This window comes from Monodelphis domestica, chromosome 4 (genome assembly GCF_027887165.1).
Source record: "Monodelphis domestica isolate mMonDom1 chromosome 4, mMonDom1.pri, whole genome shotgun sequence".
Taxonomy (NCBI): domain Eukaryota; kingdom Metazoa; phylum Chordata; class Mammalia; order Didelphimorphia; family Didelphidae; genus Monodelphis; species Monodelphis domestica.
Window position 1 is genome coordinate 185159879 of NC_077230.1, and position 14451 is coordinate 185174329.

At 39.9% G+C, this 14451-nt stretch overlaps 1 protein-coding gene across 1 annotated transcript; it reads left to right on the plus strand.

Moving 5' to 3' along the window:
* Positions 1-2835: 2835 nt before the first annotated feature.
* On the plus strand, positions 2836-13993 carry LOC100025423 (60S ribosomal protein L29-like). The gene is made up of 2 exons (XM_056794011.1): positions 2836-2957; positions 12962-13993. The coding sequence occupies exon 2, from the start codon at positions 13112-13114 to the stop codon at positions 13868-13870; it is 759 nt and encodes a 252-aa protein (XP_056649989.1). The 5' UTR covers positions 2836-2957; positions 12962-13111; the 3' UTR covers positions 13871-13993.
* The last annotated feature ends 458 nt before the right edge of the window (positions 13994-14451 follow it).

The following is a 14451-nucleotide window of genomic DNA, read 5'->3' on the forward strand; positions in this document are numbered from 1 at the left end:
AAAGTTTCCAAAACATTTCTGCAAAGAAAACTAGACTTGAAAAATAATTGTTTGCTTTGCAAACACACCAGACAACAGAAATCCAAGAAAGGTAAACAAATGCAGGGACCAAGGGAGGCACAGATAATAAAGTAAATTATCCCCAGGGGGGAAAAATCTCTTTAAAGAGAAAAACACAGATGGAGTTAATAACAATATGGAAACTATTAAAGGAGTTCTTTCTTATTCTGTATATAATTTGTTTATAGATTGTCTCCCTCATTAGATCATAAGCTCCATTAGAATAGGGGTGGTCTTTTACCTCTCTTTGTATCCCATGGGTTTACTCAGCATAGTACCTGGCATATAGTAGGTTCTTGTAATGATTGATCTTTCTAAAAGTACACAAGGAGTCAAAGGGTGAAAGTGGAAGTCCATCAGAACAAGATGGTGGTTTCTCCATCAAGTGGCAAATCAAAAAAAAATTTTGTGGGACTAAATTGCATAATGGGAAGTTGAATAAAAGGAGAGAGGAAGAAAAATATAGAAGTGGATATGTGATGCACTTTAATCTAGTCAAAGGATAACAATGACTGAAATAATTCCTTCTTTTACTCAAGGAAAAGACACATAAGAGAATGGATACGAATTCATTTGGAGAAACTAAAACAAATAGAAAGCGAAAAATTGTGTTTCAGTATTATGAAGGGGTTCTACTGAAAAATGCTCCCATGTTAGAAAGCAAGATTCTATCATGGGAAATGCAGGCTTTCAATTGATGTGATCTGCAGAGATTTGTTGTTTAGAGACACCACTCATTCTGTTTCAGGAGAAGGAGATTCAGAGTTCTTGGAAGCAACAGACATCCAGAAGAGGCTATTTCATGGCAAAGGGGAAGGGGAGGGGAAATAATCATGGAGAAGGGCAAAGGGTCTTAATGAACTGCATGATCGAGGATATAGGAAAATTTCCACCATTGGGCAATACTTCTATCTTCTTACACCTGTTGGAATTGGTATTTCTAAGAATGAGGCACATCAGAAAAGGGAGAAAGGTGAAAAGATCTAGAAGTCAATAACATAAGAGAGGGAACTCAAGATAGGTTTGTTTGGTTGTTTTTTTGTGTGTTTTTTTTACCCTTACCTTCCATTTTAGAATCAATACTTAGGTATCAGTTCCAAGACAGAAGAGCAGTAAGGGCTAAGCAATTGGGGTTAAGTGGCTTGCCCAGCGTCATCCCACTAGGAAGTATCTGAGGTCAGATTTGAAGGCAGGACCTCCTGTTTCCAGGCCTGGTTCTCTATCAACTAAGCCACCTAGCTGCCTCTCAAAATAGGTCTTTTAGAAGCCTTAATTAAATGAGGAATACAGAAACTAGAAAAGAAATCAGAATAAGGGCTATGAATCAAAGGACAAAAAGCTAGAATCGACAAAAAGAGAAGATAAATAACAAAAAGAACAAGAGAAAATTTGTTTTTAGGAAAAAAGGACACAGAAAATAACATTTTAAAACTAACAAAGAAAAGTTGAAGGGAAGGAGAGGATGGGGAATTTTTGTCTAGCTACTGAGAGGGAAACAAGAAAGGAAGATTTTGATAAATAGATAAAAGGAAGTGATTTTTAAAACCTATGTAAAGGATTAACAAATGTAACTGAGTTGAGAGAGGGTGATGGGTAATAGGAAGAGAGCCTGTGAGAATGAGTTTGCCTTAAAGTAGATTAAGCTAAAATAACTGAAGAGACAAAATGTTGTCTTTACAAGGAAAGGGAGGATGCCAATTCAGGAAGAAAAAAGTAGAGATGGAGGAAAATATAAATCTAATTCATAACTTTTAATGTGAATGGACTAAATCCAAAATTAAAAAGTTATCAATAGATTGGATAAGAAAACAAAACTCCATACCTGTTGCCTAAAGAAACACACCTAAAAACAGACATATATGAAATAACATGTATATGTAGGGTAAGTGTATTTATTATCCATGCAGGTTATATGTAGGTCTACATGGGTTGTCTAAATGCTGCTCAAAGGGGAGCATGAAGAGATCGATCTGCAATCCAAGAGAGACAGATTCCTGCCTGGAGGGAAGCAGAAGAGGCCATGCTATTTATTCTTCTCTGGGAGAGAAAGCGGTACTGAACAAAATTTACATCTAATATTTCTAAGTAATGCTATTCAAAAGGAATGATTCCCACTCCCCCTTGGGTTCAAGCCACTTTTCTGGTTGCTATTCCTTAAAGAGAAAATAATACAAACTTTATGTAAAGGTTGACCCCTTCTCACTAAAAGCTACTTTCACAGAAAACTATCACAAATAGTGAATAGAAATTAAACCTATTTATTCAATTAGAGAGAGAGAGCAGATCAGAGATGTTATATCAAATTTTAAAAAGCAGACATATATAGACAAATTTTCAATCTAGGAATGAAATATCTCCTCTTACTCAAGAGATAAAGACCTCTCTCACCAGATCTCCCAAAAGTCTCAAGAGAGGCAAACTGAAATTCAGAAACAATTGAGGATCTAACTTTTTCTGTATAGAAACTTCCAAAACGAGTCAGTCAAAAGGCATTTTTTAAGCAATTTCTATGTGCCAAGTCTTGTGCTAATTGCTGGGGATACCAAAGGAAAAAAAAAGATAAAATAATCTATTCCTTTTCTCTCCAGGTTTCTTTGGAAAAGGATGTAATTTATTTGATCTTTACAAAAGCCCTGAAAGATGAGTGCTAGAACAATTGAGGAAATTAAGGCAGAGATAAAAGGCTTACCCAGAGTCATACAGCTAGTATGTGTCTAAGGCTGGATTTGAACACATATATTCCTGGTTCCAAGCCTAGAGCTCTATCCACTGAGACGCCTAGCAACCATAGGCATGGAGATGGGAGATGGAATCTTCCGATCAAGAAATAGATAGTAAGCCATGATAACTGGACCTTAGTGTGCACGGATTGGGTAAAATGTAAGAAGACTAGCAAGGTAAAAGGCCATTTTGTATTTATCTTTTTTTTTTTATGGATTTCCATGGCCAAACAATTTCTTTTCTAAAACTTAACTAAAACCATAGCTTTTGTTTATACATAATAAATATCAATAAGGTAGTTTTTCTAAGGACATTCACTTTTGTTTTCCTATATTGCTATACTGTTGTCCAAGATGTCATGTTAGCTTTCCTGGAAGACTAAAACTTTCATGGAATACTTCATTTTTGCAAAGGATTTCTTCACTCAAAATCTTCCCCCTTTCCCACTTCATCTTAATTTCATGAATTGTGTTGTGATTTTTTTTAATTTACAGTGAACATAAATAGTTTCTTCCCAAAAGAATGCAAAGGTAAATTTAATTAGAGTGCATGTCCCCCAATATGTCCATTACCACAAAAGGTCAACATGTTGAACTTTTTGAAGTGATTAAAACAAATTTAAAGGATAAAATGTTGGCCAAATATTTCCCCCTCTACATCCTGACCTCTTCCAGCAATCCCATCATGTCTCTATTAGGTCAAAGGAAGGAATAGGAGCCCATCGTGTATCTATTATATTTTAGGATGATTATATAGGAGCATAAGATCATAGATCTATTCACTGAAAGAAATTTTAGAGATCATCTAATCCAACCTGCTCATTTTACAGATGAAGAAACTGAGCACTAGAGAGGTCAAATAAATTGACCAAGGCCACACTGGTAGTAAGTTTCAAAATTAAAATTTGAACCCAGGTCCCTTATCTAAATGTGTGATCCCATGACTCCAAATCTAAATAGCTTTCTACTGCCCAGATCACCTTCTTTATTTCTTCTTACATTACATGACCATTATTCACTGCCTGGACACTAATATAATTGTCAAATCTTTGACTATGTAATGGTCAACTTTAATAATGGTAACTAGCATTTATAGAGCACTTTAAGGTTTCCCAATAATATACTGTTAGTGGAACCATGGACTGATGAGACCATTCTGGAAAACTATCAGGAACCGTGCCCAAAGGATCATAAAATTATGCATATCCTTTGACACAATAATACCACTACAAGGTCTGTATCCCAAAGATAGGGATCAAAGATGGTAGGAAAGGACCTACTTTTACAATATTTATAGCAGTTCTTTTTGTGCTGGCAAAGAAATAAAAATGGAAGGGATGTCCATCAATTGGAGAAGGGCTAAACAAGTTGTGGTATGTGACTGCAATGGAATGCTGTGGTACTAAAAGAAATGAGGACTAGGATGACCATAAAAAAGCCTAGAAAGACTTACCTGAAGTGACGCAAAGTCAAGTGAGCAGAACTAGAAGAACACTGTACCTAGCAGCAGCAATAATTTATGATGATCAATTGTGAATAAGTTAACTCTTACTCTCAATGAACACTCCAAGGGATTTGTGATTAAAAATAGCCCTGGAAAGAACTGATGGAGTCTAAATGCAGATTGAAGCAAATTATTTTTCATTCGATCTCTTTCATAAGATTTCTTCTGGTGTAAGTCATCTGTGCCTTGTTTCACAATATGACAAACATGCAAGAGATGGAAAACAGGGAAGGATAGGATCTCATGGATCAGAAAATGTCAGAAAACTATTATTAAAACTTGTCTTGACATGCAAAAAATTTAACTTTTAAAAATGTTTATAAAGTGCTTCACAAGTACTATATAATTTGATCTTCAAAATGATCCTGGAAAGTAAGTCCTATTATTATCCCCATTTTACAGATGAGGAAGTTGAAGCAGACAGCAGTCTAGTGACTTAGCCAGGGTCACACAGCTGGTATCTAAGGCTGTTTCAGTACAAGTCTTTCTGACTCAAGGACTGGCCTTTGTAAATTATCTCCTTTTATTCCGTTTTTCTCATGTGAGTTTCTTTTCTATCTTCCATAAAGAATAATCAATTCCAAACCTTTTAGATAAAATACTAAGGACATATAATGACTCTCAGTATTATTTTTTCATCCTGTTTTCATACCTATTTACCTAACTACTACATATTATTTTTTTTTATCTTAAAAAAGAATCAGGGACAGCTAGAAGACTCAGTGGATAAAGAGCCAGATCTGGAGACAGGAGGTCCTGGGTTCAAATATGGCCTCAGATACTTCTTACCTAATTGACCCCAACTGCTCTTCTGCTTTAGAACCATTATTTAATATTGATTCCAAGGCAGGAGGTAAAGGCTGTTTTTTTTTTCCCTTATCTTAAAGGAGCCAAAGCTATGGAGATATTAACCCCATGATGTAGGCAATCTTTGTCAGGGAAGAGTTCTGACCTCTGGTCTTCTCAGTGAGGACACTAAGAAACTCAATGACTCTTGTGGTCACACAATATGTGTCAGGGGCAGAAAATGAACCCGGGTCCTTCTGACTCTAAAGCTGTCCCTCTGTTTATTATTATTATACTAATTTGACTCAAATTAGTCTCTTTGGAATGGGTTTGTCCTCGACTTTTCAACAAAACAGCTAGGTGGTGCAGAGGATAGAGAGCTGGCCCGTTTTCATGAGTTCAAATCTGACCTCAAACAACTTTCTAGCTGGGTGGCCCTGAGCAAGTCACTTAACCCCATTTGCCTTGGTTTCCTCATCTGAAAAATGAGCTTGAGAAAGGAATGGCAAACTTCTCCAGTATTTTTACCAAGAAAACCCCAAATAGGGTCAAAACAAGTAGGAAACGACTCAATAACTTTCCAAATCATGTTCACATAATGTCAGTACTTAATTAGATGAATGAATATACTTGTTCAATGTTTATACTGTTGCTTTAAGTGGACTTCTAACAGAGAAAACCATTTTGGCCTCTTCAACCCTAAAACAAATCCACTTTTAACAAGGACACTGAAGTTGGGGTAGAGTTGGAGTGAAAGAGCTAATAAATTGGGTGGCGTGATAAGGATCTAAAAAATTTTAATAATATGGAATTATAGGCCCAATCTAATGAGAAAAAATTAAGGGGATAAATATAATACCCAGAACTTTAAAGAAAAATCTATTTCCTAAGTGCAAGAGCTCTTTAGTAATTGCGGTGAAAAGGAAAAGAAAACTAGCTTCAGGGTAAATATGAGGTTATTGTGTGATGTGGTCTTCAAAGAGGTGAATACAATCTTGGGTTACATTAATAAATGAATAAGATTCAGCCTGAAAAACATTCAGTTTTTCTTGTTTTGTTTTATTTTAAATCCTTACTTTCCTTCTTAGAACCAATACTGAAGTATTGGCTCCAAGGCAGAAGAACAGTAAGAGCTAGACATTTGGAGTCAAGTGGCTTGCCCAGGGTCATACATCTAGGAAGTATCAGAGGCCAGATTTGAAGCTAGGATCTCCCATCCCCAGACCTGGCTCTCTATCCATTGAATCACCTAGCTGCCCTCAGGCAAGCATTTGTTAAGCACCTGCAGTGTACCAAGCACTCTGCCAAGTACTTTAGTTACAAGTGCAAAGAATGAAACAATCCCTACAGACCAAGAACTAATGGAGAAGACCACAACTACACATATGAGTATGGTACATACAGAGTAGTTCTAAAAATAATGAACATAAAATAATTAAATATTAGTAAGTATAAAGTCAAGGGCAAAGCACACACATTTGGGAGGGAAGGCACTAACCACTGGGGATTGGGAGGAGTCAGAAAGGCTTCTTGTAATTGAAGATGAGGTTTGAGCTGCATCCGAGAGAGGGATTTCGTAGATTCTACCTCATAAGGCAGAAGTGGGAAGAGTACATCCCAGGCATGGGAGAGGGCTGGTGCACAGAATTAGAGATCAGAGATGGAGTGGAGTGTAAGAAAGAAAGAGAAAGCCATTTGGCTGGATCACAGAGTGCTGAAGGGGAAATAATGTCCGAGGAACAGAGAAAGATAGGATGGAACCAGATTGTGAAGCACTTGTAAAGCTCAATTAAGGCATTTCTATTTTATCCTCCATTCAGTAGGGAATCATCAGAGTTGAAAAGTAAATGGTCAAATCTGGGCATAAGTAAAATTACATCCATTTCATTTTCTCCCTGAACCTGGCTGTCTCCAGAAGCCACTATATTCCTGGCCACTCTCTCCACTCCTGGGTAATTGTTCTCTCCCATCCCCTGACCTACTGAGGAAGGCTGAAGAATAAGTCCTTGGGGTCCCTACTCTTCCTGGAGACTTCAACATGATTCCTTGGCTACCATCATTCAGTAAACTCTCTGCCTTTGAGATTCTATTAGGCTATATGGCCCAACCAAGGCCTTTAATTGAGCTCCTGAGTCCATCTTCTCAGGGAGACCTATCTCCTAAATTGTGCCTTTCACATCTTTTTCTTCTTATCAACTGATCTCTTCTCAGAAAAACAACGTTTCTCAAACAACACCACCTTTCCTTGTCCCTGTTTTCCCCGCAGAACTAATGACCCATAGCAGTCCTCTATTTCACAGCCAAATTCCTAGAAAGAGTTGCCTCTAATTGTTGTTTCCATTTTCATTTTTCTACTCACTTTTCAACCCCTTGCATCCTAGCTTTCCCCCTCACCACCCAACTGAAACTGCTCTCTCAGCGCGCCAGGGATCTCTTAACTGCCAAACTCTGCTCATTTCTTGGGTCTTGTGCTATTGGCTACCTCTACAACTTCATGACCAGCTCCTCCCCCTGAATATTCTTTCCAGCTCTAGCTTATACCACACTGCTTTTTCTTTGTTTTCCTCCTCCCTATTGGACCACTTTTCCCTTTGTTGGATGATTATCCATCGGATGTCCATGAATTAATTGTAGGTGCCTCTTTCCATCCCTGCCATGAGCCCTCTTCTTTTCATTCTCTAGACTCTTTCTGGAGATCTTATGTAAGCATGGTAAGGGGTGTGGGGGGAGGGGGGGAGACAGACAGACAGACAGAAACAGAGCTAGAGACAGAGAGAAAGGGGGGAGAGAGAAACAGAGAGAAGGGGAGAGAGGAGAGAGAGAGAGAGAGAGAGAGAGAGAGAGAGAGAGAGAGAGAGAGAGAGAAGGAAAGGGGGGAGGGAGAGAAAGAGAGAGGAGAGAGAAAGGGAGAGTGAGAAGGAAAGAGGTGAGGGAGGGGGAGAGAAAGGGGGGGAAGGGGGGAGAGAGGGAGAGAGAAAGAGAGCTTCCAAGGTTTCCATCATCATCTGTATTCTAACAACTTGGAAATCTATATACCCAGATCTGATCTCTCCCTTTAATTCTAGTCTCAAATTGCCAACTGTGTCAGACATCTATCTCCACCTAGATGTCTCCATAGTCATTTCAAACTCAACATGTCCAAATTGGAATTTCCTTCCCTCCATCAAAACTCACCTCTCTTGAAAATGTCCCTATTTCCATTGAAGCCTTCATCACATTTATACCACCACCCACCCCATTCCCAACCTGAGTCACCTTTCTGTGTAGCCCTGGGCAAGTTGTTTAGTGCCCATTGCCTAGCCTTCTGCCTTGACTACTATACAGTATCCATTCGAAGACAGAAGGTAAGGGTTTTTTAAAAGAGTCCCCTTTGCCTCTTCCCTCTCCTTCATCCCTCACTGGGCAGTGCTCAGTCCCTGACTATACCTAATCTCAATTCTTCCTCTACCTCATCTCTTTCATGTGTCCATTTTCCCCCACCCAGTCGCCTACCTAATTCTAGCTCTCTTCATCCCTCTCCTAAATTATTGCAACAGCCTACCTCATTGTTTTCCCTGATTTCAGTCTCTATACAATCCAATTCATTCTTCACCCAGCCACCAAGTTAATATTTCCCCAAATAGGTCTTACCGTGTCATCCCCCTGCTGAAAAATCTCCAGTTGTTCTCCACTGTCTCTAGGCTAAAATACAAATTCCCCAGTCTGTCTCTTAAAGCCCTTCACAGTCTACCTCCCACATACCTTTCCAGACATTTCGCCTTATTCCCATTCAAATGCATCCTATTTCAGCTAAATTTGCTAGCAGCTTTCCTCCAACGTAGTGTACCATTTCCCATCTCTCCATGCCTTTGTACAGACTGTCCCCACACTTTGAATGCACTTTCCTCCTCCCTTTCTCCTGACACCTCAAAATGTTTCTAGCTTCCTTCAAGCCTCATCTCACATACTACCTCTTAGGAGAAGCTTTTCCTGATCTCTTCTTTTCCTCAAACTATCTAGCATTTATCTATGTGCACATCATGTCTTCCCAGGACAATGCATGTTCCTTGAAAATAGGGGCTATTTTATTTTATCTTTTGTCTTTGTACTACTCCCCCCACCCCCATCCCCTAGCACAATGCCTTGCATGCCAGTAAAGGCTTGATAAGAGTTTATTGACGGAACAGGTATGTGGCTCACTGGATCAAGAACCAGACCTGGAGATAAGAGGTCCAGGGTTCAAATCTGGCCTGAGATACTTCCTAGCTGTGTGACCCTGGGCAAATCACTTCATACCAATTGCCTAGCCCTTATTGCCCTTCTGCCTTGGAACCACTTTCATAGTACTGATTCCAAGATGGAAGGTAAGAGTTTTTAAAAATAAATAAATGTCTTCTGAGTTGTTGAATTTGAATTATAATTTAGATAAAAATGTTACTATAAAGACAATCAACTTAGAAAGACTTAAGAACTTTCAACATCACAAGGAAAAACTAAGATTCCAAAGGATTCTTCAGATAGAGAGTGAGGATTTAGATGAACTTTTTTTTAATATGACCAATGTGAGAATTTGCTTCCCTTAACTATTTACATTTATTTTTTAAACCCTTACCTTCTGTCTTAGAATCAATACTATCTATGATAAGGGCTAGGCAATGGGAGTAAGTGACTTATCCAGGGTCACACAGCTAGGAAGTGTCTGAGGCTAGATTTGAACCTAGGACCTACCATCTCTGGGTCTGGCTCTCAATCCACTGAGCCACCTAGCTCTCCCAACTATTTATATTTATAAACAGGGTTTTGTTTTTCTTGTTTTCTAAATGCAGAGAAGACAGTGGAGAAAGAGTGGGGAGATAGGAGCAAGAGAACAATCTTCCTTGAAAAGAAATATTTAATTGAAAAATAACAAATAGAAATGAGGGGCAGGACGCCATAGTGGATAGAGAGTTGTTCTCAAAGTCCAAAAGCTTCTGTTCAAGTAGAGACTCTGACACTTACTGGCTTTATGACACTTAATGTTTAGTGACCCCAAACAGAATAGAAGCTGAAGAGTCAGATGCTGATGTGGACTGGTTGAGGAAGATTCTTCCTTGGCATGATAGAAGTTCTTTATACTAATTAAAAACAGAATTAGGCAAAAGAAAACAGAGGAAACATATGCATTATGACAAAGTAGAATGCATACTAATAATAAGAGGGTAGTTTAATTTTTTTAGCCTGTTTCTCACTCTTTTGCCTAGAGTAGAAGTACAACAGATCATGATCCTAACCCTTCTGCTAATCAGCACAGAAGCTTTGACCTGCTTGCTTTGACCTAGATCAGTTTGCCCTTCCTTTGAGACAGCCTGATGCCTCTTCTCAATCTGCTTCCAGAGGCTCACCATATTGGTTTTAACTTAGCATGAACACCCAATGGGTCTTAGTCCTACTATAGCTCAGAATTCCAGGATTCAAATGAACCAGCAGCTTCAGTCTCTGCTGGAGCAGAGATAACAGGCATGTGACGTCATGCCCCACCAGGGAGTTTAATGTTAAGAAAACAATCAGTGTAATAAATTCCTATGAATAACAAAATACATAAAAATCATTATTATATTAGAAAATTTGTATGAGATCTCATCAAGATGAAATTCTCCCATTGGTACAGAGAGTAACCCACCGGCACCTTATCTTATGAAACTCTGGTATATGTTATCCCATAAATACTCTGTAGGGAGACATACTAGATCCTCCTTGGCAAAGATGTGGCACCCGTGCAGAGCTGGCACCAGGGAGCTGCTCTGTTCCCCCTCTTCTCAGCACCCAAGGACATTTTTGGCATGCCCCATGCCTCTGTCCAGGGGTCCAAAGCAAGCACTTTCTTCCTCAGCTCTCTCAGGTAATGGGGGTAGGGGGCTCACAGACAGCTTGAATTTGCCCTCTGGACACTTGACTTTATTAAAGGTTTGCCAAAGCTGTACTAGATGGTTTAATAGTACAGAGATGTAATGTCACACTCTAGATATCTATCATGCTTTTCAAAAGCAACCAAGAAAAATGTCAAAATTAGATAGAAGTAAGAAAAAGTCTCTCCCCAATAGTATTAGACCCAAAAATGACATATTCTGAAAACCATGACCATATTTGGCTTAAAACAGAAAAATTTACTTCAAAGACAGCTCTGGTGCTATTTCTATTGACTTAGGCAAGTCATTTAACCTCCATATGTCTCAATTTTTTTTTATCTGTGACATAAGGGGATTAGACTAAACAATCCCCAAGATTCCCTCCCTAACTAAAACTAGGACCTATAATTCCTCAACTCTTGTTAGATGTCTGGGCAGCTCCCTTATCCTAGTAGACATCTCCTAGATATCTAATATCTAGGACAGGAATGGAAAGAGCACTGACTGCAGTCAAAGTTTGCAATCCAGTCTCTACTTCTCTAATGTTTGCTGCCTACACATCCTAGGCAAATTATTTGGCCTCCCTAGGCCTCAGTTTCTTCTCCTTTAGAATGATAGCAGGGGAAGAAGGAAGGAAGGAAAGGAAAAAAGGAAAGGAAGGAAGGAAGGAAGGAAGAAGGAAGGAAGGAAGGAAGGAAGGAAGGAAGGAAGGAAGGAAGGAAGGAAGGAAGGAAGGAAGGAAGGAAGGAAGGAAGGAAGGAAGGAAGGAAGGAAGGAAGGAAGGAAGGAAGAAGGAAGGAAGGAAGGAAGGAAGGAAGGAAGGAAGGAAGGAAGGAAGGAAGGAAGGAAGGAAGGAAGGAAGGAAGGAAGGAAGGAAGGAAGGAAGAAAGGAAGGAAGGAAGGAAGGAAGGAAGGAAGAGAGGGAGGGAGGAAGAGAGAGAGGAAGGGAGGAAGAGAGAGAGGAAGGGAGGAAGAGGGGGAGGAAGGGAGGAAGAGGGGGAGGGAGGAAGGAAGGAAGAGAAGGAGGCAGGGAGGAATGAAGGGAGGGAGATAGGGAGGGAATGGGGGAGGTTAAGAACTTACTATGTGTTAAGCATTATGCCAAGTACTAGAGATGCAATTTCAAAAAAGAAAGAAAGAAAGCTAGGTCCAACCCTAAAGGAGCTTACATTCTATTGATAGAAGACAACATACAAAAAGGAGGGGGGAGGAAGAAAAGAAGGAGGAACATCAGTGCCCAGCATGGGGACCTGTTTTTGAAGTCCAGAAAGCCAGACACAGGTCTGAAGGGAGAATGAAAGCAGATTGTCCTAAGTCCTTCTACAAAATGGAGGCCTCAGGAGAAACTCATCTGAAAATATTCTGAGCACCCCAGAACCAGATTAAAATATAATTAGGAAATGTTTAACAAAATAAAATAAATATAACATAGATAGTGTTAATTTGTTGTTTTCTAACAATATACAGCCCACAGGGATCCATCACTGTTTCAGTTTGACCCCATTAGAAGATAGTCTAAATGTCATAGACAATGCTAGTATTACCTAGTATTAGTACCTAGTATTAGTATAAATATTGCATGAAAAGTAGCTTATCCCAAGGATGAAAGATGAAAACAGGTAGAGCATGTAAATGTCCCGAGGCTAGCTAAGAAGCCTGCAGCCTCATTCTCCTTACAACTGGGAGGAGTAGTCATGTTAGTAGGTAGAATGTTAGCAGGAGGCAGGCAAAGAAGTACATCTGGAGGGGAATATGAGATGTGAGAACTAGTGGGAAGATGGTCTCTGAGTTCCTAGAAAGGACTTAAAAATAGTTCTAAAAACTCCATGGCTCAGAGTATCAGGAGCTCCACCCAAAACCTAGGAGACTTGGGAATGAGCATGTATTTAAGTCAATTTTACATTATCTCCAGTGCAAGCATATCTTGGTCACTCCAGTCTGTCCTTTGGAGTTGGTTTGGGAGAGTAAGTAAATAACAAGCATAAGGATTCCAGAAATCTGCAATTGCTTATCTATATCTTTTTTAGGTTCTTCCCTCTCATCTCCCTCATCTGGTGCAGCCCTGGTTGCTATACCTCCAGAAGAAGCAGTGAGAATCTCACACATTGCTCTTTCTTTCTCGCTCTCCGCCTCTTCTGGTTCTTGGAGCGTCTATTAGCACAGGCTGCAGTATAAAGATGGCCAAGTCTAAAAACCACACCACCCACAACCAATCACGAAAATGGCACAGAAATGGCATCAAGAAACCTAGATCATTGAAATATGAGTCTCTGAAAGAGGCTGACCCCAAGTTTCTGAGAAACACGCCCTTTGGCAAGAAATACAAGAAGAAGGGGCTGAAGAAAATGCAGACCAACAATGCCAAAGCCATCAAGGCCCTAGCAAAGGTCATCAAGCCCCTGAGCACTAAGGCCACAAAGGCCAAACTCCTCAGGTCCAAGATCGCCAAGGACAATACCCAGCACACCAGTCACAAGATGGCAACCAAGCATCTAGGTCCTAGGGTTAGCACCAAATGCGCAGGCCTCAAGATCATGAAGCCTGGCTCTAAGCTTTCCAGAACCGCTAACCCTAGAGCCACCAAATCTGGCTCCAAGGCCACCAAATATGACACCAAGGTCACCAAATCTAATCTCAAGGGAGCCAAATCCAATCCCAAGGCAGTCAAAGTCCCCAAGTCTGGCTCCAAAGTTACTAAGTCTGGCCCTAACACCACCAAATCTGGCTCCAAGACCAATAAGTCTACCAAATCTGGTGCTAAGATCACCAAAGCAAACATAGTCACCAAGACTAACTCCAAAGCCACCAATTTTGATTCTAAAGCTATGAAGTCCAGTGATTCCAAGGCAATGAAGTCTGCCAAGTCCATCAACCCCAAGGGCACCAAAGCAAAAGCTGCTGGGGCTAAGGCTGCTAGTCCTAAGCATTCAAAATAGATGCTTTGGGACAGAAAGGCTTGTTTAAATCCTAAAACGCTGTTTTGTTTTGTTTTGTTTTTTTTCTCGGCCAGGATATGACTATTTACAAATAAAGGAAATGGTGAGTCATTAAAAAAAAAATCTCACACATTCTGTCTCATGTCTCCACCCTCATACACCCACCACCAAGGGTCCCATGATTTTCTCAAATAGGTCTTCTTCTGTTCTAGAACCAGGATACAGAGAAAATCTAATTGTGGATAGGATGATTATTGATCAAGTCTTGCAAAGTCAACCTGAGAGTTCCATTACTGGAAGAGAGTATCCAGGGAGTAGATATCTTCACAATACAAATGGTATGGGTGGTCCCTGGGATATCTTTGAGTTCCATGATTGGAGCTATGTTGTTATGTTGCTCCAGAGTCTAGAATCAGGTCATACCACAAAAGGGGTAGCTGAATTGTTGAAGGAGCAGAACAATGAAAGTGTTGTAGATTTGACCTGGGGTGACGTTTCTGATTGTACCACTGACTGACACCCAGGGTAGGCATGCTCACATGGGTATTAGACATGACACATGATATACAGGGATCTGTTGA